We start from the raw sequence: 26955 nt of genomic DNA, 5'->3' as shown, positions 1-26955 counted from the left end.
AGACTGAGGTGCAATCTGGTGGCGTCGGATGGACCAAAAACATAATGTCCCAGAGGTGTTCGACTGGATTTAGGTCAGGCGAGTGTGGGGGCCATTCAATAGTATAAATTCCTTCATCCTCCAGGAACTGGCTGCATACTCTCACCACATTAGGCGTGCACTAGGACACACTGCACCAGAGTAGGGTCTGACAATGGGTCCAAGGATTACGTTCCGATGCCTAATGGCAGTCAGGGTGCCATTGTCTAGCCTGTAGAGGTCTGTGCAACCCTCCATGGATATGCCTCCCCAGACCATCACTGACCCACCACCAAACCAGTCATGCCGAACAATGTTAATGGCAGCATAACTTTCTCTGTGGCTTCTCCAGACCCTTTCACATCTGTCACATATGCTCAGGGTGAACCTGCCCTCATCTGTGAAAAGCACAGAGGGCCAGTGGCGGACCTGCCAATTCTGGTGTTCAATGGCAAATGCCAATCGATCTCTATGGTGCCGCTCAGTGAGCACAGCACCCACAAAAGGATGTCTGGCCCTTAGGCCGGCCTCATGAAGTCTGTTTCTGATTGTTTGGTCAGAGACAGTCACACCATTGGCCTGCTTGAGGTCTTTTTGTAGGGCTCTGGCAGTGCTCATCCTCTTTCTCCATGCACAAAGGAGCAGAAACTGGTCTTGCTGATGGGTTGAAAATCTTCTACAATCCTGTCCAGCTCTCCTAGAGTAACTGCCTGTCTCCTGGAATCTCCACCATGTTCTTGAGACTGTGCTGGGAGACACAGCAAACCTTCTGACAATGGCAGGTATTGATGTGCCATCCTGGCGCAGTTGGACTGCCTATGCAACCTCTATAGGGTCCAGTTGTTGCCTCTTGCTACCAGTAGTGACACTGACCCTAGCCAAATGCAAAACTAGTGAAAAACAGTCAGAAAAGATCAGTAGGGGAAAACAATGTCAGTGGCAAACACCTGAAAAAACAATCCTGTTTTGAAGGTCATATCATTGTTGCCCATCTAGTGCACCTTTTGCAGGGGCGTAACTACAGGGGTTGCAGGGGTTGCAATCGCTACCGGGCCCCATGCTCCAGGGGGCCCGGTAGCAAACCAGTGGGTGAACTTCCATGATCGCAAAGGTCACACTTGCAACCGGACCCTGGCATTGCACCACTGTGGGGAGGCCCCAAGATTGCAGGAAGGGGGCCCACTGCAGAACTTGTGAAAGAATCCTGCTGCGGGACTGTAATAAAAGGCCATGCAACGAGTGTAAAGAGCCCCAGGATTAGTGGGAAGAGCCCTGGGCTTGAAGGTAAGGGCCCCGGCCAGGGGTCTGGGGGGCCCTTCATGGTTTCTTGCATCAGGGCCCTGAAGGTTCTAGTTACGCCTCTGACCTTTTGTTAATTTAATTGACCTAAAAGCAGCTGAAACTTATTAACAAACCCCCTCTGTGACTTAACTGACCAGATCAATATCTCAAGAGTTTAATTGACTTGATGCTATACGCTGCTTAAAAAGTGTTCCTTTATTTTTTTGAGCAGTGCATGACAACTAATGTCTTGTTTTACAGTACATATTTTAGAATCAGAAGAATGTTTTTGAGAAATAAATATTGTTACGTGTGTATCCCTTGTCCTCACACAATCATTTTTTTTTCTACTCTCAGTGAGATTGATGGATGTGTGACAAAGACTAGAATCAACATGCAGGTGGGCTGTAAAAATGCCTCTCATTCAATGAGCTGTTCTCTCCCAGCTGTCTGTCTGCATATTTCATAGATATGGATGTCATCCTAACACAGAGAATAAGTAATTTCTCTGTCCTGTAGTCACATGAAGTTCTGTGCAAATACTTGGATTCATTTGTAGATATGATGTATTCATTGGTGCTATGGGAATGTATGGATTGCATGCTTCACTTGTCTTGTACTACAGTAATTAATAGGGTGGCTGCAAAGAAGTCACAACCAGTCAGTTGTGTTTAAGGTCTAAGCATGAAATGTAGAGGAAAATCAATGGGAAAAGTAGAAATATGTCTTCAATATTTGTTACCTAACAGGTAATTGTGTCAAAAGAAATTTAGATTGATGATTATACTCTGGTGGAAATAAAGAACTGATTATCTTACAGTGCAGTAACATTGTATTTAATACTGATTATATTAAATGACTATTGTTATAAAGATCCTACCGGATAAGGCAACCTTTACTAGATTGTAAGCTCTAGCGAGCAGGGCCCTCTGATTCCTCCTGTATTGAATTGTATTGCAACTGTATTGTCTGCCCTCATGTAAAGCGCTGCACAAACTGTTGGTGCTATATAAATCCTGTACAATAATATTAATATCCAGCTTTAACTGGATAACTTTTGTTTTTTTTTTTAGATTTTTTTTCCTTTTATTTTCACATGGCGATTTTGCCAGGAAGGCTCCTTTTACACTGGCAACCTTCTTTACCATTCCCCAAAAAAACAATCTACAGTGGGTCTTATTTCAAGGGACTGTGAAAGGAGTTTTGCGAACATTCAGGAGGCAATGCTGCCAGTTAATAACCAGATCACCTGGTGCAAATAAAGTGAAAAAGCCTGAAAATTTAAAGCTAAAGCAGCCACCATGTGTACATTTTGGCATGCTGCAGTATATATTAAATTTTATCAAAAGCTGCATTATACTAAAATCATCTAAGAAGCTTCTGCAAACACTTGACTTCTTCAGTTTTACTACCTTTTTAGGGGATATAAAAACCTACAGCAGCAATATCTGTAAATGAAGAAGCTTCCTATTTTTACAGCTTATTGCTACAAGGACAGTAGTGATAAAAGAGTGGGCAGGAGGAATCCAAGCAACAGCGAGCTGGAAATAGGCTGATTGACACACCTGGAAGTATCAGATAGTAGTGGGACTTGGAAGCTTTCAAGAGAATAAAGAATCCCCCCACCCATTGGGCAGTACATATAAGATTTCTTCTTTCACAGGGCATTAATACTATAAGTTTTTACACCCATTGACAGGGTCAGGTTAAATTACCAGTTCAGTCTGGAAAGTGTTTCTGATGCATTTACTTTGGCTTGTATGCAGGAATGAAAGCAACGCAATGCATGGCAAACGCACCAAAAACACAAGTGTGCGATCTTTATATTTCAATTCAAAATTGAAAAACATACACTGGAATCCACAACTGTAAAAAAAAGTGTCACAAAAGTGTGAGATGTAAAGCACCATTCCTCATTTATATGTGGATACATGGATAATCGTGTTTGTTTGGCAGGACATCCCCCATGGACAATGCCTGGAACTACTATGAGCTGAGGAGACCTTTTTGTATACAGTATGTAAATAGGTGTTTACCAATATGGCCTGAAGGCCATGCTGTAGTGAACCTGAGTGGTCAGTACAGGGTCCTGCACGATCCTGAAAATGTGCAGTAGCCAAAACTGGCTAAACAAGCTGCGTACATTTTCATCTATAGCATACGCAAGGATGTCAGTACCAAGTCATAAAGCTGCAAATGGAATTGGCAATCAAGTCACAGAGGGAGAACTAGGATGGTTGAGGGACTAGTAAAAGTTTAGACAGACTATGTTTTCAATTAGGAACAGATAACAAAGTGCATTCCCAGAGGCGAAATACATCCTACAACAACAAACAGCAAGGGACTATTGTTTGTCATGTAAAATGTATCTAAACTATGGGCTCCTTGACTTGGCTCTCCTCTCATTATTGCTCTCTTTATTGTTTGCAACCTCATAGGATGTGTCATCAGCTCTGGGATGACTGAGGTTTGTGAATATGTAAACAAATTGGCTCAGTAAACAGTTGTTCTTTTATCTTCAAGATGGGAATGATCTCTGGAAATAGATGGTGACAGGTGAGGCTGCTATTGGGGCCCGCTGCTTTAAGATTTGAAGCTGGTATGGGATAGACTACTTGAAGAGTGCTGGTTAGGATAGACAGGGAGCTCTGCGTGTACTCCCAGGGTGTGCTCAGTTAATGAAAAGATATAAAGGATGGAAGATCCCATGTCTATAGTGCTCCCATACATCTAGGATACCATGCTTTGTTCAGACAGGAATTGGTTAAAGAGTGTGTAAGCAGATGCTTACTCTGGGTTTTTTTTGTATTGTGTGTTTCCATTGTTTTTTTTTTTGTAATGTTTTGACTGTACTACCTTTGCACTGTTTAATTGTATTGCCTTACCGAGCTGGTGGTTCTTGAAAAGCGCAGGTTTGCACTACTGGCAAGATTTTCCCAGGCTTCAGTGGTGACTCTAGTAACAATATATAGGGGGACATATAAGATACCACAGTCAAAACTGGGGGCACTCATAATTTTTACTACTAAATTATACCACTGAAAAAACTAAATAAGTATATGTATATAAATGAGGTTACAAAATAGGAGAGTAATGCAGTATGCAATGATACCTTTTTATTGCACTAACCCAACACCTAAAAGACAAGCTTTCAAGAGTTTTTCTTTCTTCCTTGGGTATTGCTTCAGACCTGAGAAATAGGAAAACATTCAAAGGCTTTTCTTTATAGTTTAAAGCAATTTCAGCAAACAATTTACAATGCAATAACCCCTAGTATTGGTGCCAGTTTATGCAGTAATAGCCCAAGGTATTGGTGCCAGATTACACAGTAATTACCCCTAGTATTGGTGCCAGTTTATGCAGTAATAACCCTTAGTATTGGTGCCAGTTTATGCAGTAATAGCCCCTAGTATTGGTGCCAGTTTACGCAGTAATAGCTCCTAGTATTGGTGCCAGTTTACGCAGTAATAACCCCTAGTATTGGTGTCAGTTTATGCAGTAAAAGCCCCAAGTATTGGTGCCAGTTTATGCAGTAATAACCCCTAGTATTGGTGCCAGTTTATGCAGTAATAGCCCCTAGTACTGGTGCCAGTTTACGCAGTAATAACCCCTAGTAGTGGTGACAGTTTATGCAGAAATAGCCCCTAGTAGTGGTGCTAGTGTACGCAGTAATAGCCCCTATTATACGTGCCAGTTTACCCAGTAATAGCACCCAAGTATTGGTGCAAGATTATGCAGTAATAGCCCCTAGTACTGGTGCCAGTTTAGTCAGTAATAGCCCCTAGTATTGGTGCCTATTTACGCAATAATAGACCCTAGTATTGGTGCCAGTTTACGAGGTAATACCCCCTAGTATTGGTGCCAATTTATGCAGTAATAGCCCCTAGTATTGGTGCAAGTTTACACAGTAATAGCCCCTAGTATTGGTGCCAGTTTAGTCAGTAATAGCCCCTAGTATTGGTGCCTGTTTACACAGTAATAACCCCTAGTATTGGTGCCAGTTTACACAGTAATAACCCCTAGTAATGGTGCCAGTTATTTCAGTAAAAGCACCTAGTATTGGTGCCAATTTGCACAGTAACAGCCCCTAGTATTGGTGCCAGTTTTCACAGTAATAACCCCTAGTACTGGTGCCAGTTTATGCAGTAATAACCCCAAGTATTGATGCCAGTTTATGCAGTAATAACCCCTAGTATTGGTGCCAGTTTACTCAGTAATAATGCCTAGTATTGGTTGCAGTTTACGCAGTAATAAAGCCTAGTATTGGTGCCAGTTTACACAGTAATGAAGCCATGCTCTTAGCGCGGAGGAGGTAGGGAAGAATAATGAGACCTGCCAACCACAGTAATAAAAGTGTTAAGGCCAGGCGCGAGAGTGGCGGCGGTCTTAACACTTTTATCAACTTCACGGGAGATCTTTATAAATTCCCCATGGGTCTCCTGATGCGCTACAGTACAGGGCACCTCTCCATTTGGGACTTCTGCCCTCTGCCACACACCATGGCAAAACTAAGGGGGAAGGATGCTACAGCGTACCTCTCCATCCCGGACTCATGCCCCAACCTTTTGAGGAGGGAGGGCTACTTTAGCGACTTGGTAACCGGAACCACAATGAGCAGAGCAGGCAGATGACAGATTCGTGTCCACTCTACAGTCCCCTCTATTCTATGGGCCCTCCGATCTACTCAGAAAGAAGGGGACAGATTGGGGGGGACATAGATAGGCAGATGTAAATGGACACAATTTTGTTTACATCTTCTGCTCTAAAGAGGTGAATGGAGGGTCCGATTGGGTCCACCTGAAAAACAGACAGGCAGACCCAATCGGACCAATCATATGAAAGGGGCCTAAGGCTGCTTTCACATGGATGCACTGCAATTTACCTGCACCTCAACTGACCCCACTCTTCACTTCTTCCTCAGGATTCCGGCAGGTATTGCTGGCTGCTGCTGTCCCCCAGGTGGGTATGGCTGGTAGCTGCTGCTGGCTGTCCTCCAGGGCTGGTACTGCTAGTGGGTACTGCTAGCTGGTACTGTTGGCGGGTTCTGCTGGTGGGTACTGCTGGCTGGTACTGCTGGTGGGTACTGCTGGCTGTTACTGCTAGCGGGTAATGCTGGTGGGTACTGCGGGTGGAGCTTCTGGTGGGTACTGCTTGCTGGTACTGCTGGTGGGTACTGCTAGTGAGTACTGCTGGCTGGTTCCCGCCCACCATCCCCAAGCATCAGTGTGACAGGAGCTGAGGAAGCATGCAGGGAGAATCTCACTCTGCTGGGAAAAACTTATAAAAAGCAGGGATTCACCTCCAGGTAGGGGGCTCTATGTATGGGAAGGGAACAAGGGCTGTGCTAGGATGTGATTGCCACTTTTCTTGATACCACCCCTTGACGAGAACTCAATCAGGTTTCCAGTGACATGGACGTATGCTTTTGATCTAAGGACTAAAAGGACACTAAAGACTTTCCACAATTTACAAGATATGGCTACCTCAAAGGCCAGGGACCCCGAGGGGCACATAGGAAGCACTTTGTATTATGAATGGATGTGAAGAAGCTGTAATTGTTTAGTCATATTCTAACAACTTTAGTAAAGAAATGTTTTAGTTAAACATCTTAAGGCCTCTTTCACACATATGGTCTGTTCAGTTCATCAGTTCAGTCACATCAAAATGTATCAGTTTTTCATCCGTTTTTTTCATCCACTACCAATGCAAAAACGGATGAAAAACAAACCGTTTGTGCTTTTACAGCCGTTTTTCGTCCGATCCGTTTTTATGATGGATGAAAAATAGGGCATTCATCCATTCCAAAAAATGGACATTTACGGAAGCAGATGAAAACGGATGCTAACGGATGATCATCCGTTGTCATCCGTTTTTACATAGAGATGCATTGATGTCCGTTTTTCATCCGTCAACGGATGGATGAAAAACGGACAAACGGACCGTATGTGTGAAATGGGCCTTACCCGAAGTTACTTAAGGACATCTGTAAAAGGGTGCATGAATGCATAGCATATTACAGAACATGGTTCACACCGAGGATAAGACAAAACAAGAAAATATGCCTAATGGAGAAGGCTTTATTGCCACTGCCAATGACTTCAGTACTAGCATCTAGGTGCAAATTTCACTCAGCCGGTTGGGAAGTAGGGGTGACTTGGTGATGGAAGCTTATGTGCTATGGGTCCTTCCCTAGTGACTGCTACCCCAGTCTTGGGTCTGATTTGTGGTACGGGGGTATCCTAAGGACCCAGGCTGTATGTCACAGAAGATTGATTGGCCTCAAGGAGAATAGGCATTGGTTTAGTATAGAGTTGAACTTCAACAAATACAAATCGGTGTCACTGGGATCAGGTGACAGGTAACTTGGCTAGTTAAGTATGGTGCAAGCTCTGCGGCACCGGTGCAGAAATGTTGCACGGAAGGAGAGAGAAGTGTAATATGAATTGTTATCAATAATGTACAAAGCATAAAGAGTTAAAGAACTTTGGCATAAATTATGAGGAGTTATAACTAATGTCTGTGTAGAGAAGTAGGCTTGATCATGTCACCGCGACATCACTTCCGCCCACGGATTGCGGTGTACACTACATGATGGCTGAAATAGGTTGTTATAAAACATGCTACATACTGTTTACCGGATGACAGGTTTTAGGCACCTCAATATGTGAGTGATTTTACCTTTGTTTCTTACGAATTTGAATAAATCTATGATTTTACGCTATGTGGTATTCCCCCACTGTGTTTTTTCTGCATAATACCATCGGAGGACCTATCCAGTGAGGTGTTTGCCACAGAGGATCCCATATAGGGGTGGATCCCCCATAAATACAAGAACTCTAAATTGGACTAAGAGACCTAAAGATTACCCCTTTGAATGAGCTACCACCTAGGGCATCACCCAGGGGTGGATTCCCAACAGGCTCAAGTGACCATACTAGAAATAGTTGGTCCACGTCCGCGGTGAGTGCACATCCATGTGGGGCACTTGAATTGAGAACTAGTGGAGCACTTGTTTCATTCTGAAGGTTCCAATCACAAGCCCTTTAATCACTATATGGGACTTGTGTGGCTTTATTAGATTTTTTATGCATTTCTAGTGCGATGTATGTTTATGTTTATTATTGCGTTTTGCAAGTAGGCTTACCTTAGCATCGCAGCTGGTGTGAACTATACAACACAACCACTGAAGGTTTCCCTAACATTTATTTTCGTTTCAGGTTATCTATTCACAGGATCTGTGGCGCTAAAGTAGAATTTTTAATATTTTTTATCTGGAAAAGTGCCACTTTTGTGGTGAGCACTTCCTTAACTACTTTCCACCTGTTCTATAGCTGAAAGATGGCTACAGCATAGGATTCCAGTGCCAGGAGGCTGGTACGAGACGTCCTCCCGTGATTGCGCTGCTCACTCACTCCTTGCGGACTTGGCTGATCACAGAACAGGGTAAAGGGCCAATCACAGCGGCTCTTTACCACATGATCAACTGTCAGCCAATGACATCTGATCACGGAAGTAAACAGAAGTGGGCTATTGGCTTTTTTTCTCCTCATGATCAGTGTATGGAGAATAGTAGAAAGCTGGTAACCGGCTTCTGTTAAAGAGACATCAGTCCCAATCTGTGCCTGCCAGTGCTGCTAATCAGTGCCAGCTAGTGCCACCTATCAGTGCCCACCAGTGCCACCTAGCAATGCCCACCAGTGATGACAATCAGAGCCCACCAGTGCCTCATCATTAGTGTCACCTATCAGTGCTGCCTATCAGTGCCCATCAGTGCCACCTATCAGTGCCTCCTATCAGAGCCAATCAGTGCCACCTATCAGTGCTCATCAATGCCACCTGTCAGTGCAGCCTCATCAGTACCTCCTCATCAGTGCCCATCAGTGTCGCCTCATTAGTGCCCACCAGTGCCGCCTCATCAGAACCCATCAGGGCCGATCAGTGTCGTCTATCAGTGCCCATCAGTGCAGCCTCATCAGCGCACATCAGTAAAGGAAAAAAAATTACTTGTTTGCAAAAATGTATTTATTTTTTTCAAGATTTTCAGTATTTTTTTGTTTCTTTAGCAAAAAACAAACAAACAAAACAGTGGTGATTAAATACCACCAAAAGAAAGCTCTATTTGTGTTAAAAAAAATTATAAAAATTCAGTTTACGGTGTTGCATGACCGTGCACTTGTCATTCAAAATACGACAGCGCTGAAAGCTGGAAATTGTCTTAGGCAGGAAGGGGGTACAAATGCCCTGTAAACAAGTGGTTAAATGTCATACCTCTGTATAACTACGTGCCTCTGTCAGCCTCTAGGAGCACTAGTGAGAACTCCTCCCTGTCTCCAACTGGGCACCCCACCCAACAGCACATGTTCCCCCCCTACTTAGTTGTATATGTGGAAGACACGCAGCCTAGCACACAGCCCCGTGACACAACATTCACACCTGAGAGGCAAATAGAATTATGTTTTAATTATGGGAATTGGATATTTACATACTGTTACTTTGTCTAAGATTCCAGTTGTTTGTAATCCATCTTTGCTTTCAGCTGCCGCTTTACTATTTAAGTTTTCGTGAACAGAAAAAATCACAAGTTTGCAAAACATGTTCACAGCAAAGATAGGAAAGTATTCATGGCATCTGAGCGCAATTAGTGTGGAATGTCTGCTAAACCAAGCAAGTGCATTTAATGTATTTTTCATTGTATTTTAAAGGCAAGCAGAACTCTGCAGTACCATCCCTAGTAATATGGGACCCTCAAATGTTCATGAAGAGATAGCAGCAACAGAACAGTTTTTTGGTTGTGTTCTGCTACTTGGGTTTGTTTTGTTTTATGTGTAAAATGAATTTTGTACTCATGCATAGATTCTGTCTTTGTTTATGTATATTTCTTTTGCTCTTGTCTGACAGTTGGAACTCATGATGAGCATGTTTAGCTATCCAGGAACAAATACTGTAGGTAATCAGAGGTCAGAATACATTCCCAAGTAGAATTTTTGAGTGCAACGGTGTTTCTTCTATAATGTATTTATTGCTCTGAGAAGAGCTACATACAGTGCGTGCCTGTATTACCCAGATGACAGGGTGCAGCAAACATCTGATGAATGCTCATAAACGTTGTGAGAACTGGAGGCATTTGGAACCTGGCTTCAAATTTCAGCACATGCAGAATATGCTATTTTAATCCCATCATAAACACAAACTTTATGAAAAGTGCCAATAAAATGTCATGTGGTCTGATTTTCAAAGAACATATTTAATATGGCCTATTTACATTTCTATTCAATTTTAAAGAGTTGATCAGCAGATCTATATTAAAGTGTATGACTAAAGCTGGCCATACACTGTGCAAATTTCTTTCTTGCAACCACAAGTTGTAGGAAAGATATTTGCACGATTCCCCTATTAACACAGACAGTGTTGACAGGGGAATCAGCAAGTTTATTTTCTCCGCGGGGAGGCAGGAATGGGCAGGGTAAGTCATCACTGCAAGAAGAAGACAGTGATTATTGCTAGCGGCTATAGTAGTCACTAGCGATAATCGCAAGAGAATCCGTCAAGCTGATTGTGCCCAAATTGATCGATCAATCGATCAACCTGGTATATTCAGCATGTCCATTAACAGTTTGAAGCTCAGCCGGGTTCCTGCTCAACCGGCAGAGATTTGAATAGTGTATGGCCAGCCTTAGAGATTTTATTGCTGTGTCCCCATTTGGGAGATTCAACCCTTTATTTGTAGCAGTGACCATTGTCACCAGGAGAGTGAAAGAAAATCCAAAATGTAAAAGTTGTCCCCAGAACAAGAGGAAAAGGTAAATCATCTAGTGGAGACACTTGTTCTAGGGACATCTCTCTAAGAAGGGAATTTCCCTAACCTTGAGAGATTTTCTCAAACTTTTAGTTGCATCTTTTTCAGGAAGGGAAATTTCCTCAATGGTACACAGACAGCTAAAAAAGCTGGCAGGGGTTTTAACCCTTCCCTGCTCTAAATAGTAGTTTTGTTCAAAGAAAGCAGTCAGGTATAATCTTTTTTTTTTTTAAGAAAAGTATAACATTTGGATATGGTTGCTTGCTACCACTTTAAAAATTAGCGCTCTAAGCCTTTAATTCTATATTTAAGCCAATACTTTAGAGAGTTTTAAACTTTATGAAAAGTGCCAACTTAGCCAAATAAAATGTCATGTGGTCTGATTTTCAAAGTACATATTTAATATGGCTTATTTATATTTAATATGGCCTATTTTACATTTGCCAACATCGCCAGAAGTATTTGCCAGTTCAATCAAACCACATCCAGAAAAGAGGAAATGATGCCAGTTGCCAAATAATAATATTATAATAAAAACAAGGTACTCAGCTGCTGTAAAATAACTAATGTATACTGCCTAGTTTACTGACAGGTCGTTAATTACTCATTTCAGTGTATATAGGTGAAGCTAGCAATACATGAAACAAATTTTGACCATTTCCTGCTAAATCGGCCAACATTCGATATGTGTGTGGAGGGGATGGACTGTGGGCACTAAAATTTGAACTGAAGATCCTAGTCATTCTGACAGTTTATCTTCAGTTCTGGGAGTTCTTATCTCACTTGTTATATACTTGTACCAGGCCAGTTAGAGCACTAAAGCCAGAGAGGCAAACAGCTAGCATTTTCAGAAGGAACTTAGCAATGGTAGCCTTGGAGTTTCTCTTGTGACAGGTTCTCTTTAACAGAAATAATGAAGAATGTGTACAACAATTGTATTTCATGATGCTTTGTAACAAAATCCATGTAGGGGAGTTAGCCTTCAGCATACATGGGCTACAGGGGAAGAAGTAAGTTCTTTAGCCGTTTGAGCATTTTTGCTCCTTTTAAACATGGGTGTCAAGAGATTCCTTTAACATAAAATCCCTGGTGCTTTCCTTCACCCGGGGAGCCGCAGGTGGCGCATGCAGCCACCAACTCAAGTTAATGGTTTTAGGTAGCCATACTCATATAAACGACAAAGGCTCATGCATTGGCATTTACCCAGGCACACTCATAAGTTTGTCCCTGAATGCACCACTTTTGTGTTTGGAGAAATACACTTTGGGGCGCAGTGGGTGGCTCTGTTGGCATCCTACTGTCCGACATCCTTTAACTCAAAGGAGCCAGGCATATCATTTTCAGCCCAACAGTGACTGCAGCCTATCAGCTGCAGTCACTGTTTGGCAGAGCCCATGAATCTGCCATTGAGGCTATTGCATTCTGACAGCTTACTGCTTACCCGGAAATTTGTTCATCTAAGTTGTTTAGCACAGGTGTGCACAGCCTATTGCATTAGGGTGTGCACCTCAAAGCTCAAACACACATGTGTTTGTGTATATACTGACGGTGTCAGTAGAGCAGTGGATGATATCAGTAGGGCAGAGATTGGTGTCAGTAGGGCAGTGGATGGTTTCAGTAGATTTTATTTGTATTGTTTTTCTTTTTTCTTTTTTTTACAATTTTATTTTTATTTATTTATTTTTGGGAGCCCCGTTAGGGGGCTTTGGTTAAATACCAGGAGTTTAAACAGGGGGCATTTGTGCTACACAGAGTGATTAGGGTGTGCCCAGTCACACCTGGCACACCCTGTGCGCACGCCTATGCTGTTTTGCACAGTTAGAGGAATCTGTTACCTTTCTATCCCTGCAGCCCACAGACTGAACAAAAGATTTCTAGTATTTGCAGATTTAGATACACTGTAAGTTAGAATTCGTTTCTAGCCAGCACTTAAAATACTTTTTTCACTTTGGTGATGAAGTCAAACCTTTTTTTCAAACTTGTGAGTTTTTAAGCAGCATAATTCTGCTTTTTTACTACATTAGAGCCTCTGTTAACATTATGCCTTACAAATAAATCTATACTTCACCTTTGATGGAATAACCTACTAGTTAGGAATCTCCACTTGACCTTTTGATGATTCCAGCTTCTGGCAACAAAGGCTGAAAGAGCCAAATACTTCCAGCAACCTTCCTCTGTAGATTAGGACCCTGTTCTCATTGAACCGCAGCAAGCAAAACAGAGTAGGGTTCATTTACTCTTTCAAGTCAATTTGGAAGATGTGTTTAATGACCAAAAAGTAACATAACCAAAGCCTATGACCCATAAAGGGCCTTTCAGAGCATATGTAGATAAATTCTCTATTTATGGCCTCCTTTGAAAGTTACCAAATGTTATGTAGTCAGTTTTTCACTTCAGTGGACTGGTGATTATGAGAAATGCATGATTAGATGTGAAATGATTTCTGTATACTTTGTATCAAACATAACTAGATATTCTGCTTAAAGTACACCTTTCATGAAAGAAATAGGTGGCCTCCTCCTTGAAGTTCTCCTTGCCTGGCTGACATCAGTACTTCTGAGTCACAAGTTCAGAACAAGCATGCAATAAAGAAAAAGTAAGCCTTCTATATCACTGTACTTGTTTCAGAAACTTTAAATATTGAAGCCAAAGCATCAACATGACAACCAGTAAAATAGCATTCTCAAATAAAGAGCTTAGAGCGGCAGCCTACATATTCCTCATGACAAATTTTGCAATTTTCAACTGCAGCTCAAATCCCAACACAAGAAGACAGAGTTATATATCCAATGCATCACAAAAAAAAACAAATATTTATTGTCCATTGTAGCACCCCATGTGTACAACGTGTATAGTAGATAAATATAATTTAGGCTCCACTGCGAAGCCAGGGTTAATTGGTTTGTCTACAGTTAGCTGTCAGGCTCTGAGGGCTGGGTCTCAGTCACCTCCCCCTTCCGCAAGCTTCTAGAAGGTTCTAGAACTTAGTGGGTGGTCGGGCGAAGACAGCAGCCTGAATATTCACGGGGACACTGCCAATTGCTCACGGAAAGACTGCCAAGTAGATGGAGAGTGCCCCTTAAGTATTCTGCAGCCTGGCCAGGAGTTGAGAGCGTGTTCCAGGATCCAGAGGTCCTGAGGGGACCCCTGTGCTGGGGGCTCTGCTGCGGGAGTGCAGTCTGGGATCTATTCTGAAAGTTGGGAACAGTTGTCCTCGGAGTTCTTCTATAAATACAGTTCTGGGCATCCCATATTACCCTAACCCCATCCAAGTTAACTACCCTAAAAAAACAACAAAAACAAAGACCTGGGACTGGTTCATTGACTGTTGGTTGTTGTGGAAAATTATTATTGCCTGGCTGTGCAGGACAAGGGGGGACCCAAAATTCAGCGGTCCTCTAGGGGGTAGCGCTACACTATTATCTTTTTTCCTGTACTTTCCATATAATTTGACCCATTTCTACCTGCTATCTGTATACCTCAGCACAATGCTCCATACTACTGATCCATCAGTAAATACTGTACCTTCACATTGACAGTCACCAGCTCACACTGGTGGATGGTGGCTGTAAATCTTGGCTGTTGCTAAAAGCGTTGGTCTCCACTGAAGATCAGAAACTGATCACAGAGATTCCCAGTCGTGATCACTAAAACAATTATGGCAGCGATTACATGCAAACTGGAGGCAAAATAAGACTTCAGCTTGCAGATGGCACTGAAGACATGCAGACAGAACATGGCAATGATCATTTGTTTAATATTTTAATTGTCAGATACAATTACAGTATTAAAAAATAATTTAGTTAACTAAAAAATAGATTATTTTGCATTTTTGTCAGGCTATAAGAAAACAGGACATGATTTTTAATTAAACATTGTACAATGAGAACGTTTTATTTGCACCTAAAATGAATATATAGAGAAATAATTTAGATATGCCAATTAGCCATGGAGATACTGTCAAGTAACGAATACATGCCAAGGCAGCTAAATTTGAGCTGGGTTTATAGGCATCAATGATCTTTGGTCATGAAAAAGTTAAACCACAGTATTAAGTAAGAGAAGAAGAAAATATATTTTACAGCTTTTCCTATTTTTCATATTTAAAATTAATAAATAGAGATAACTTTATGATGTAAGTGGAGCCAGAGCAAAACAATAATTAGTCTTTATATTTAAAAAAAATACCTTAGGATAGTATCTAATATTTGAGATTTTATTAGAAAAATATCAAAACTCACTTGAAAATGTTAGCAGTGATTTGTATTTCATGTACACACATTTTTTAGTAATGATTTCAGTATCTGCCATAAATACATTTATGGTGGGAATATCGCATTTTAAAGTGATTGTAAATGATCACCTTGTAAAACAACCCATTTAGTTTAAAATAGAAATGAAAGGCAAAACATTTTTGTATAGATATAAAAATACATTATAAATACCCTTTTCACCTTTTTTTATAAGTGATCATATTTCCCCTGTTCTCAGCTACATGAACTGGGGGGAGCAGAAGCAGCAGTGTACTGAGCTTCCCAGTGACTGGCTGTGCAGGGGGGGACAAGCCTGATCATTGGAGGAGAGAACATTGAGTTCCCCGGCATAGCTAGAGAACTGACCACGGTGTGTTCTCCTGCTTAGAGGGGTCAATTTTTAAGAAGAAAGCAGAGGGACTAGCAGGAACACCAGGGATTTTACATAAAGGAAGCAATATAAAGAGAACAGAATACTTTTTCATACAAGTACATGGTACAGCTGGCACATATCAGGAATATGAAGTGTTGGTGTAACAAGCGCTTTAAATGCTTTTTATGTTTATACTATCAGTGATGTAGACAACTGATGCTATAGTATACAAAAACAATTTAGGCAATTGTGCACTTCCAACCTTGTGGAATTGCTTGATTAGTGCTGAAGGCTATAGCCTGCAACACTTATCAGTGTATTCTGATGTTAGGGAAGTCTTCGCGTTTTCAGAAGACACTAGCTCAGCAGGATTAAGTGTTTGGATGGGAGAATCTGGTCAGTTATTTTCATTCAAGTCACTAAATAAAGAAAAAAAACCTGACTTATCTATAGTCTTCATTACTGACCCGATCACCAGGTGAAAACATAGGGTACAAAGCATAAAAAATAATGCAGTCACCACAGCTAATGGCTAGTAAACGGCAATATGTTACTTTTTAGGTTTTGGGTTTAATACCACTTTAATCAACATTAAAAATATTTACATCAATTTGATCTCCTGTATCTAAAAAATTAAAAAAACGTAAGTTTCCAATAAAATGTATATCTAGGTGTCACGTACCTGATCCGAGGCCAAGGTGCTGAGAGGGCTCCCCTTGTGGCTAAGGGCGGTACACCCCTGAAGGTGGTACAGGCGGTGTAGCACTCAAAGAAGCACAGGTTGCCAACAGGGTCCTGAAGAGCTAGGCCAGTGATCACCTGGTGGATGCTGGAAATTACAGGATACACAGCAAGACAGATGTCTCTAGGGAACTCCAGATGTACCTGGAAAACTGGTGCACACAGGAAAAAGTAGTAGAAACCAGGCTGAGGATCAAACACGGGTAATCAGCCTGGAGACAAGGCAGGTAGCTGAAACAGGAACTTGGCCGAGGTCACAAGAGGAAAGCAGGCAGGTAATAATAGCAAGGCCAGAGGGTCAACTCCAGGGGAAGAAATCAAACAGGTCAGGAACAAGCCGGGTCACAACAGGAAAATCCAAGGAAAGTACACAGGGTTTTCAGGAAAATGGGAAGGCTGGCAACAATTCAACAATTTGGCGGAATCAGTAGCAGTCTTAAATAGGCAAGCAAGTGGCCACATCTGTCACGTTATGCGCGCACCATTGCGTACTCGTGTTTGCCAATTCGCCTTTCTTCTGCGCTCACACTAGTTTACATTAGTTACATCTAGATTAGTTCCAGATAGAGTTGGGAATGATTAGACCATCCGTCAAGTTTTTTTTTTCTTTCTGTGTGCCAATTGGAGATGTTCGCCAATTTTTTTTTATACTGATAACCATTGTCATCAAAAAGAAAAAGGGGAAATCCAAATCTTTAGAGTTGTCCCCAGAACAAGAGGTAAAGGAAAATCTAAGAGAGGCACTTGTTCTGGGGACAACTGTCTAAGAAGGGAATTCCTCTCACTATGGGAGATGTCCTGTAACTTCCTATTGCGTCTCTGGAACAGAAAGAGAAAGAAAAGCTCCTCAATAGTACAGTACACACACACAGGGCCGGCGCTCCCGCTAGGAAAATTAGTCAGCCCCCTAGGGCGCAGTGCTGCCTAGGGGGTGCAGCCATGGCCGCTGACTTCCCCACTTGCTTGTCCAGGGAATATGAGGGGCTGAAGAATGCCACCGGGCTGGGGCTCTGACTGACTCGCCTGTGAAAGCAGCAGCTGTGGAGGACATCTGTTACTGGCCCCGCACACACACCAGCAACTCTATGTAAAAATAAAAACAGATACTCTTTAAGCATAAGCTGATCTTAAAAACTGGAGGAATAATTCCTTTGTTTACAACAAGAGGTCTCTTGGCTTTCTACACTGCCTATGATGTGAGCTACTTTGAAGCTGCTTAGTTGAAGCTTTACTAGACCTCTTACTTGGTAGGCATGGGACAGATTGTTTTCTTGTCCAACTGTTAAAATGATCCTACCCATGAACCAGGAAATATATTCAAATCGGATAAATGAACGTTAATGGTTCATTTTAAGATTTCCTTAATATTGAGTAAACCATTATACTAGCAAAATACAGGGACAAACCATCAAAACATCTGACCTGATGAACAGACTGAAGAGCAGTGTTCATTATATAACATTATTATTCATCCTGCTAGATGTGGTCAGCCAAAAAGTTATTTTAGCGTTTTACTAAACCGCCTAACATTTAACAACATTTAAAAGTTATGGGAAGTAAACAGCTGAAACATAAAGTTAAAAATAATTCATATTACTCCTTTCTGTGCGAAATTTGGGAGGAGCAGAATGAAGAACTTTCAAGTCAATTCACTTATTCCATTCTGAGTTGAACGAACACAAGTGACATAATGTCTCATGTTAACGCCCAGCAAAAAGGAGCAAAACAGTGGTTTGCCAGCATACAAATTCATGTTATTTTAAAAAGTCAGATTGTTCCTCCACAAATAAATATTTGTATGCAGACAAATACATTTTTTTAATTTGCCAATGTGGTTAAATTAATAATTATGTAATGTGAAGGTCGATGGCTTTGGATTCGGTTTGAATGTATATTTAAACTGCCTGACTCTTTACATATGATTTTGAACTCGTGCATTAGTAATTGTATTGAACTTATCACTCATTCCTATGTTTGTGGCAAGCTTAGGGGCAGAGGAGGCATTAAATTAGATTAGGCTTCATGAGGGTGCCCAGTGCACCAGGTGCTGTGTGCATACTCTCGTAAGAACATGACTGGTTTACTTTATCCATAGGTACTAAAAATCCATTAGACAAGTATTCTTATCTTTTCTCTGACAGTAAATGCCACCATGTTGGTATGTGTAATAAGTTAGTTGTCCTTGGCATTTTACTCATAGCACACTCTTTTTGTGTTGACAGCTGATGTGCTCATCGATCCAGAGTGCACTGTTTGAGGAAGAAGACAGAGTAAAGAAGCTTCAACAAAAAGTGGCTTCCCTTGAGAAACGCAACAAACAGCTCCGGAATCGAGTAAAGAAGGTCAAGAACTCTTTACGGCAAGCTAAAAAGAATGCCAGAAACACGGAAATTATTAACAGAAAACTGAATGAAAAACTCTCCTCAGTGGCTGGACAGATAACACACATGAATTCTTTTATACAAAAAAATTCTCATTCTTCATACCTCAAGGTATAGTGCTTTATACCAGGTGACTCTAATATAGAGTCTGTGCAAAATCAACACAAAATCTGCATTGTAGCTCAGATTTATGGAGCTCTAAGAAATATGTACTAGGAAACCTTAATGGAATTTAATTAGAAAAGAAATGTGTGAGTCTTGGCTGAGAGTTGTGTCAATCTTATGTGAAAACATATATAAATTGCCCCCCCATGCATGCTAATCTATGCACATTTTCATCATCATTTTCATTCAGGTTTTTAGGTGTAACAGGGTACTTTTTTATTGCTAGAATAAGCATATATATGCCTCTAGAAGTTGTGGGCTGCAGCCTTTTGCTGACCATACACTTGGCAATTGTTTACAGTTTTGAAGCTTTCTGTAAGCTTTCAACCACTGCTGGTTACCACCCAGTGTTTTAATCAGTTATTAATTTGAAGTGATTGAACACCTGAAATTGCTGGTAAAATCGCAAGGGGAATCCAATGGTTTTTTAATCATTTAGATACGTAGGGGCATATTTTTAAAGTGGTCAGTCAACACCCTTACAGTGGTGGTGGACACACCTGTGTGGCCTTGTTTGTGTGCACTCTTGCATCTGCATGGCTTGTGCACAGTCCTCTGATCGACTGTGATTGGACACACCAGATCATAGGAAAAACAAACAAAGCCAATGAGATTGGCGCTGTACCATATGAGAGATGTGACTAATCACAGCGATCACAATTGTAAACAGTGTAGCACTGTTTTCATTGGTGAGCCCTCCCCTTCTCCTCACAATAGAGGAGCACTAAGGATATAGTTAATGAGTCAATTCAATAAATTTCCCAGCTGCAGCAGAGGAAAGAGCAATAAAATATGGGGCATTTAGGGTCCCTGACCACTGGGTTTTTTTAGAGGGGGGGGTACGACGACGACGAAATCTAGTTCCTTTGGCTATGCACACATCAATTAAAAACACACATTGGTCATTAATCACCACCAAAAGAAAGTTATGTCGGCCTCAAAAAATTAGTACAGTGTTGCATGAGCGAGTAATTGCTAGTCACACTATCACAGCACTAAAAACTGAAAAAAGGCTTAGGCAAAAAGGGGGTGTAACATGCCTGTTCTGCAGTGGTTAAAACATATGCATCTGGAAGGTTCATTTGGGGTGATTGGTGAATGTCAGATTCACTGCTTTATTAAAATTCCTGCCTAAAGTGTATAAAAACCCAAAGAAAAAAATTTATTATATTGTAGCTCAATAGTCCTTAGAATGTGGTAGCTGTATTCGTTTTCTTCTTTTTCGCCCTGTTCCCCCCATATTTTCACCTAGTAATCCTATGAATATCACTCTTCCTGTCCTAGGGTGGCTATGCTAACCTACTCCACTGCATCTGCGGAGGGAGCTATGGTTGTCACTAGACCGCTCTCTTGATTTGGACTAGTCACTCCTTTGCCACTCTTTATTTCAATTGAATACGGAGGTATTCTTTTGTAGTTCACAGGAAGTAGCTGGGAAAAGATAAGAATGTTTCATATATCAGTACAGTGTATAGGGAGTTACAGGGCACTAGAATTCTGGGATAAAAAACTGTTATTTTTCTGTACTTAATGAAAATGTACTTAACCTAAAAGATAAACGAATGCAGCCACGACATTTAAGAACTGGGAAGCTGTAAACCATTTTTTTATTTTGGGATTTATTTATCCTTTATATCTGTTAAAAATGTTGTCAAAAGCTGATGGAAAACTTCAAGGCCTCATGCACACTGGACGTTATCAAAATGCCAGTAGAAAGCTGTAGCTGTAGAAGGAGTTTTTTAGCTTTTTTGCAGGTAGCATTTTTAAGCGTTATTTAGCATTTTTCAGCTGTAGCGCTTTTTAGCTTTTTTTTAGTAAAACTATATACCCACAAAAGCTTATGGCTCAAAAGCATTGATAAACGCAGAATAGCCGCGTTTTTCAAATTTTTTTTTTTTGGGTGTTTTTCAGCTTTTATCAGAGTTATAGCATTTTTACAGATGAAAAACTCCTCTCAAAACCCACTAGTTCTGGGGTTTTTTTCCAGCCAGAAAATGCCCCTGCCAAAAACTGCTAATAACAGCTTATGTGTGCATGGACACATAGCATAACATGCTGGGGAGTTTACTGGCTGCAGAAAAAAATGTCTGATGCCAAAAACAGAAGCTGTAAAATGTTCAGTGTGCATGAGGCCCAGTGAAGTTTTAGTGCATTGTTTAGTTTTGTTCAGCCCCTGAAGCCAAATTTTGGCATGGCACCGGGATATGGTTATGTCATTTGTGGATGGGCTTTGGATCACATGGAATTCGTGATCTGATATCTACAAGCAAAACATTGACTCAATAATTACTAGTAATAACTGACCATCTATTGGGCCATGCATGGTTTAGCTTTGGAAATACAGTATCTCACAAAACCCCTCACATTTTTGTAAATATTTTATTATATTTTTTTTCATGTGACAACACTGAAGAAATGACACTTTGCTACAATGTAAAGTAGTGAGTGCACAGCTTAGTATAAATTTGCTGTCCCCTCAAAATAGCTCAACACACAGCCATTAATGTCTAAACCGCTGGCAACAAAAGTGAGTACACCCCTAAGTAAAAATGTCTAAATTGGGCCCAACTAGCCATTTTCCCTCCCCGGTGTCATGTGACTCATTCGTGATGCACAAGAAAGCCCACAAACAGTTTGCTGAGGACAAGCAGACTAAGGACATGGATTACTGGAACCATGTCCTGTGGTCTGATGAGACCAAGATAAACTTATTTGGTTCAGATGTGTCAAGCGTGTGTGGCAGCAACCAGGTGAGGAGTACAAAGACAAGTGTGTCTTGCCTACAGTCAAGCATGGTGGTGGGAGTGTCATGGTCTGGCGCTGCATGAGTGCTGCTGGCACTGGGGAGCTACAGTTCATTGAAGGAACCATGAAGCCAACATGTACTGTGACACACTAAAGCAGAGCATGATCCCCTCCCTTTGAAGACTGGGCCGCAGGGCAGTATTCCAACATGTTAACATCCCCAAACACACCTCCAAGACGACCACTGCCTTGCTAAAAAAGCTGAGGGTAAAGGTGATGGACTGGCCAAGCATGTCTCCAGACCTAAACCCTATTGAGCATCTGTGGGGCATCCTCAAATGGAAGGTGGAGGATTGCAAGGTTTCTAACATCCACCAGTGTGAGTGGAAGAGGACTTAAGAGGGTTAAGTTAGTGCTAGAAAATAATGGTGGCCACACAAAATATTGACACTTTGGGCCCGATTTGGACATTTTCACTTAGGGGTGTACTCACTTTTGTTGCCAGCGGTTTAGAAATGAATGATTGTTTGTTGAGTTATTTTGAGGGGACAGCAAATTTACACTGTTATACAAGCTGTACACTCATTACTTTACATTGAAGAAAAGTGTAATTTCTTCAGTGTTGTCACATGAAAAGATATAATAAAATATTTACAAAAATGTGAGGGGTGTACACACTTTTGTGAGATACTGTACAGAGAGCGCGCCAGCCTAGTGCATTATCCTAAGATATCTTTTCTTATTAAAATATAATGATAGGTAATATATTCACAAAACAGTTTGTACATAAAAGCTTGTCAGTGTAAAACCAGCTTCAAATCCTCAGTACTTCACATCACACAGAGGGAGAATGTAAGTCCAAAAGGCTAATGTGTCTCAAGAGACTTGTCCTCTTCTTAAGAGCCAAAGAATTTTATACCCTGCAAAAACACTTAAAGAGGTGCTCTAAGCTCCTGCAGAAAAAAAATGAAAAGTCAGCAGCTACAAGTATATTTATATACCGTATGTATGTGTGTGTACAATTGTATATTGATTTTTATGCATGGTATCAATAAATGGAAAGATCTTAAAATCCATGGGTTTACACATTCAGGGGGGGCAAAGTACATATGCTTATGTTACTCACATACCAATCCTTACAGTCTATTCGGCTGATAATGCTGTGGGGCAATCAAGTTAAATTGTTGGCGCCGTACATGTCCAAACATGTGCTGTGGCTTATAGAATGGGACACATTTAGGGCAAACACAATTTGTCCCATTCTACAAGCCACAGCGCACATTTGGACGTGATTGGCGCCAACAATTTAACTTGATTGCCCTCCAGCATCATCATTTGAATAGACTATAAGGATCGTTATGTGAGTAACATAAGCATATGTACTTTGCCTCCCTGAATGTGTAACCTGACCATATAGATTGTAATATCTATTTAGTTATTGATGTCATGAATCAATGTAAAATTGTACACACATATACAGTATGTTTTTATTACAGTAAGATTATTATTGGTTGTACCTTATAGGAAACAGCCCCTGCCCAAGTGGGAGGTGCTTTTTGCTTACATTTGTCATACCATTTGGATATTTAGGTTTTGTTGCAAGGTATAAGTTCTTTGGCTCTGAGGAAGAGAGAAAGTCCCTCGAAACGGGTTAGCCAGTTGAACTTACATTGTCCCTTCATGTGATGTGGAGGATTTGAAGCTAGTTTTACTCTGACAAGCTTTTATGTACATGTTGTTTTGTGAGTAAAGTATCTATCATTACATTTTATTAATAAAAGATATCTGAGGATAATGCACTAGGCTGTTTGTTTTATGGTTGCAGTGTGTCCAGACTACCCCAGTCTTGAGACGGCAGCAAAGTGTGGCATGTCTGTGAAAGCCAGGATGGGAGTATAGAAATAAGAGTCTACAACTTCTAGGAACTATTTTCAAGGAGGTTGCTTATTTGTTTGTTTGGAATCTTGATATCTGTCTGTGGTTAGAGGACCTGGACATGTTTGACTGGATAAGGCTAATGATACTAATTTCTATGAAAGCCAGGAGACATAATCCAAGTTCAGGGAGAAACAACAGTTGGTCATGTTGGAAAATTTAAACTGATTGTAATTTTTTGCCTCAAGATAAACTGTCCTCTTCCTCCACAGATCAACATACAATTTCAGTTATTCTGGGAAAGCAAGTTTTTGTCAGTTTGTAAAAAAAATAATAAAAAAAAAAAGACATCCTATTAAGACCTATGTCCACCTTTAGGAAAGAGTTTAAATTGTTGGAAAATTGTCTTATAAGTGAGTAATGGTGATGAAGGATGAACTAGAACAATACATGAGTAACAGTGGGTTTAAGAAACAATTTGTCATACCATGGCAGAGGTCAGTGTTTGAATACTTCCAGGGCTTCTTTAGCACCAAGAACACTCTTCTGCAAGTTTATATCAACTTGGTTAGTGAATGACTTTTGTAGTTGGGGGGTTATAGACTGATATCCCATATCTAACCTTGTAATAGAGATCAGAGCAAATAAACAGGATCTCTAGGCAATGGATTTTACCACTGAAGTCACGGCGGTAAGCATCTTATGTTATGTAGACTTTATAAGCATTATTTTTTATTCATTTTATAGAAAAGCATCTACATCTACAACCTACTTTCTTGGTATTGTCTTGTAAAAGAGTTGCTGGGCAGCTCCATGTTTCTATGATTTCACAGTTATTAAAATTCAGTGTTTGTGTTAACAGAGTTGAGTGGTTGATGTATTTTTTATAGCATGGCAAAGGTCAACAGTGTTTTTGAAGCAGTGACTTTGATTAATGATCCTTTTTCATGTAAAATAATTCACAGTGTTTTTCTTCCAAGTAATATGTATATTTAAAATGTTTTGAAAATATTTGCACATAGTTTGGCAATAAACACTATTTAGACAAAATTTTCGATTGTGTCATTTTATACATATATTTTACATCTGCAAAAAGACAACTGTATAGCAGTGGAAAAATAAATTGTGATCCATTGTTTTGCCTTTATGTTTAGATAAGAACCAAAGTTGATTGAATGTCTTTTGCACCACCTTCAGAATATGGGGTTAAAGCTAAATGCCACACAATATTAAAAGAAATTAAAATTTAAACATATAATATGTTAATTTAAAATATTTGAGGTACACCACTGTGCAAGATGTAGAGAAGGGACTTGCAAGCTTGTTTCTTCAATTACTTCAAAAACATCCTGGAAGCCTTGAAGTCCGGAGTGCTCTCATTTGCAAATAATGGCTTTGGTAAATTAAGTCGCACATGGCCCGAACCCATGGTCACCTCCCTTTTCCTAATATTGATCAATGAAGCTGTCCATTTTGGACAATACCAGATTGGAGGAAACAGGGGCAATGTTCACTTTAGTTCCTTAAGTCTCTATTTGCATTTTAGAGCCTCCCAGGCTCTGGTGCTCCACAAAGTGAAGTGAAATAACGTGGGCTTCTTAGACTGTTTGCTTTACATTTCTGCCAGTGGTGCTTAAGCAGTTTTAAAGAGATTGTTCAGCAGGCTTTCCCCCTTTTCCTCCCTGTGACAGTAGTTATTTTGGGTGGGGAACTCGTGGAAACCAGCTTACCTTAGAGAAGTCGGGAAACTCTTGTTTCAGTTTCCCAGACCCCTCTTATGTGTAAGTCACCCTGTGTCTATTAGGGGCACAGGGTGACCAAGAAAATGATGGAACACTACCTAATGGACACTTAGAATGTGGTTTGGATTACTTCAAAAGGGACAGTAATATTTATCAACAATATCCCTTAATAAATCTATGATACATTAATTCCACTGTATCAGAATGATGGAACAATGTATGAGCTTTGCCTCATAGACTATTGTAGTAGGTAGAAGTCGAACAGTCTGCTACTGGGGTCTCCTGTTATTGTCTTATTTGATAAGGTGTTCTGTGTTTATACGTAGGTTAAAGTGTAATGTACTTTGTTTTAGCTTGATGCCGGCAGTCTGACCTGGAGTGAGATCCTGATTAATCAAAGCATTGTATAGGTGTGGATTCCCATTCATTCATATTGTTTCTGTCTGGTGTCTAATTTGATTAACTCTTGGAGGATCCTCTATGATGGGATTAGCCTTGTGTCAGCTGTACCTCGTTATCTAAACCATTGTGTGATGTTTTGGGTAAATATTTGGGTGGTCACTGACATACGTATGTACTTCTCAGTGTATAAAAAGCCTGTATTCTTATTCAATAAAGAGTTCCAGATTTGCAGCTAAAATGAGTTCTGCCTAGTTCTTGGTTGCAATATGCAGCTATAATATCTGATATCTATGTTCATGACTGGAGGAAGCGGTACACTGACAGAAGCACTCAAGCGCAGTCACAGGTTCCCTCACACTCCCTACTTTTGGTTAAAAATTGTATAGTATATAGTAGGGTTGCGTTGATACTGGTATTGGTATCAGTGCCGATGCTAAGCATTTGCATGAGTACTTGTGCAAATGCTCTGATACCTAAAACCAATACCTTTGTGGTGCGATTTGAGCCCATACAAAATAAATGGGCTCAAATCACACTGCAAAGAATCGCATGTGATTTGAACAGGAATGCGGTGCAATTCCTGTTCGAATCACATGCAGTTTCCCACACTTTGTGAACCCAGGCTTGTCATAATGACTTCACACTGGAGCAGTGCTGGAAATTACATGTGATTCGGGCAGGAATTGCGCCGCATTCCTGTTCAAATTGCATGCAGTTCTTTGCAGTGAGATTTGAGCTCATTCATTTTGTAGGGGTTCAAAACGCACCGCAAAGGGGATGGAATTTGGTGTTGGCGAGTACTTGAGCACAAGTATCACTACTCGTATTCACCGGAAAAAAAACAGCTATCGGTTTATCCCTAGTATATAATATTTATAAATATTCTATATTACTGCTTTGAGGCACCAGGTGGCTGTCTCAAACAACAGCGGCTGTGACATAACGGATCCTTCACTTGATCTTGGTTCTTTTCTTGTAGGGGATTAAGCAAAAAAGCAGAATGAGGACAGCAGTTGGAGTTTACCATGATGTTTCCAGTCAAACTGTAAATAAATACAGATATTAGCTGGCTAAAATCATATGACAAGCTCTGTTCAGCCACAATGTGCCCTTAAGGCTGCATTTACATGTCAGCGTATGGATCGCGGGCAGAATCGCCGCGATTCCGCTCGCGATCCGGAAA

At 40.8% G+C, this 26955-nt stretch overlaps 1 protein-coding gene across 1 annotated transcript in view; it reads left to right on the top strand.

Annotated features, from left to right (window-relative positions):
* CCDC3 (coiled-coil domain containing 3) overlaps positions 1 to 19813 on the top strand; it is a 79477-nt gene extending 59664 nt beyond the window's left edge. Inside the window, exon 3 of the mRNA XM_082257136.1 lies at positions 18685 to 19813. Within this exon, the coding sequence (XP_082113262.1) occupies positions 18685 to 18960 (276 nt within the window). The 3' untranslated portion in view covers positions 18961 to 19813. The remainder of the gene's footprint in view (positions 1 to 18684) is intronic.
* The last annotated feature ends 7142 nt before the right edge of the window (positions 19814 to 26955 follow it).

Source organism: Pelophylax lessonae, assembly GCF_965119305.1.
Source record: "Pelophylax lessonae genome assembly, chromosome: 4".
Lineage (NCBI taxonomy): Eukaryota > Metazoa > Chordata > Amphibia > Anura > Ranidae > Pelophylax > Pelophylax lessonae.
Note: the sequence above shows the minus strand (reverse complement) of the source record. Positions and strands in the feature narration are given on the sequence as shown.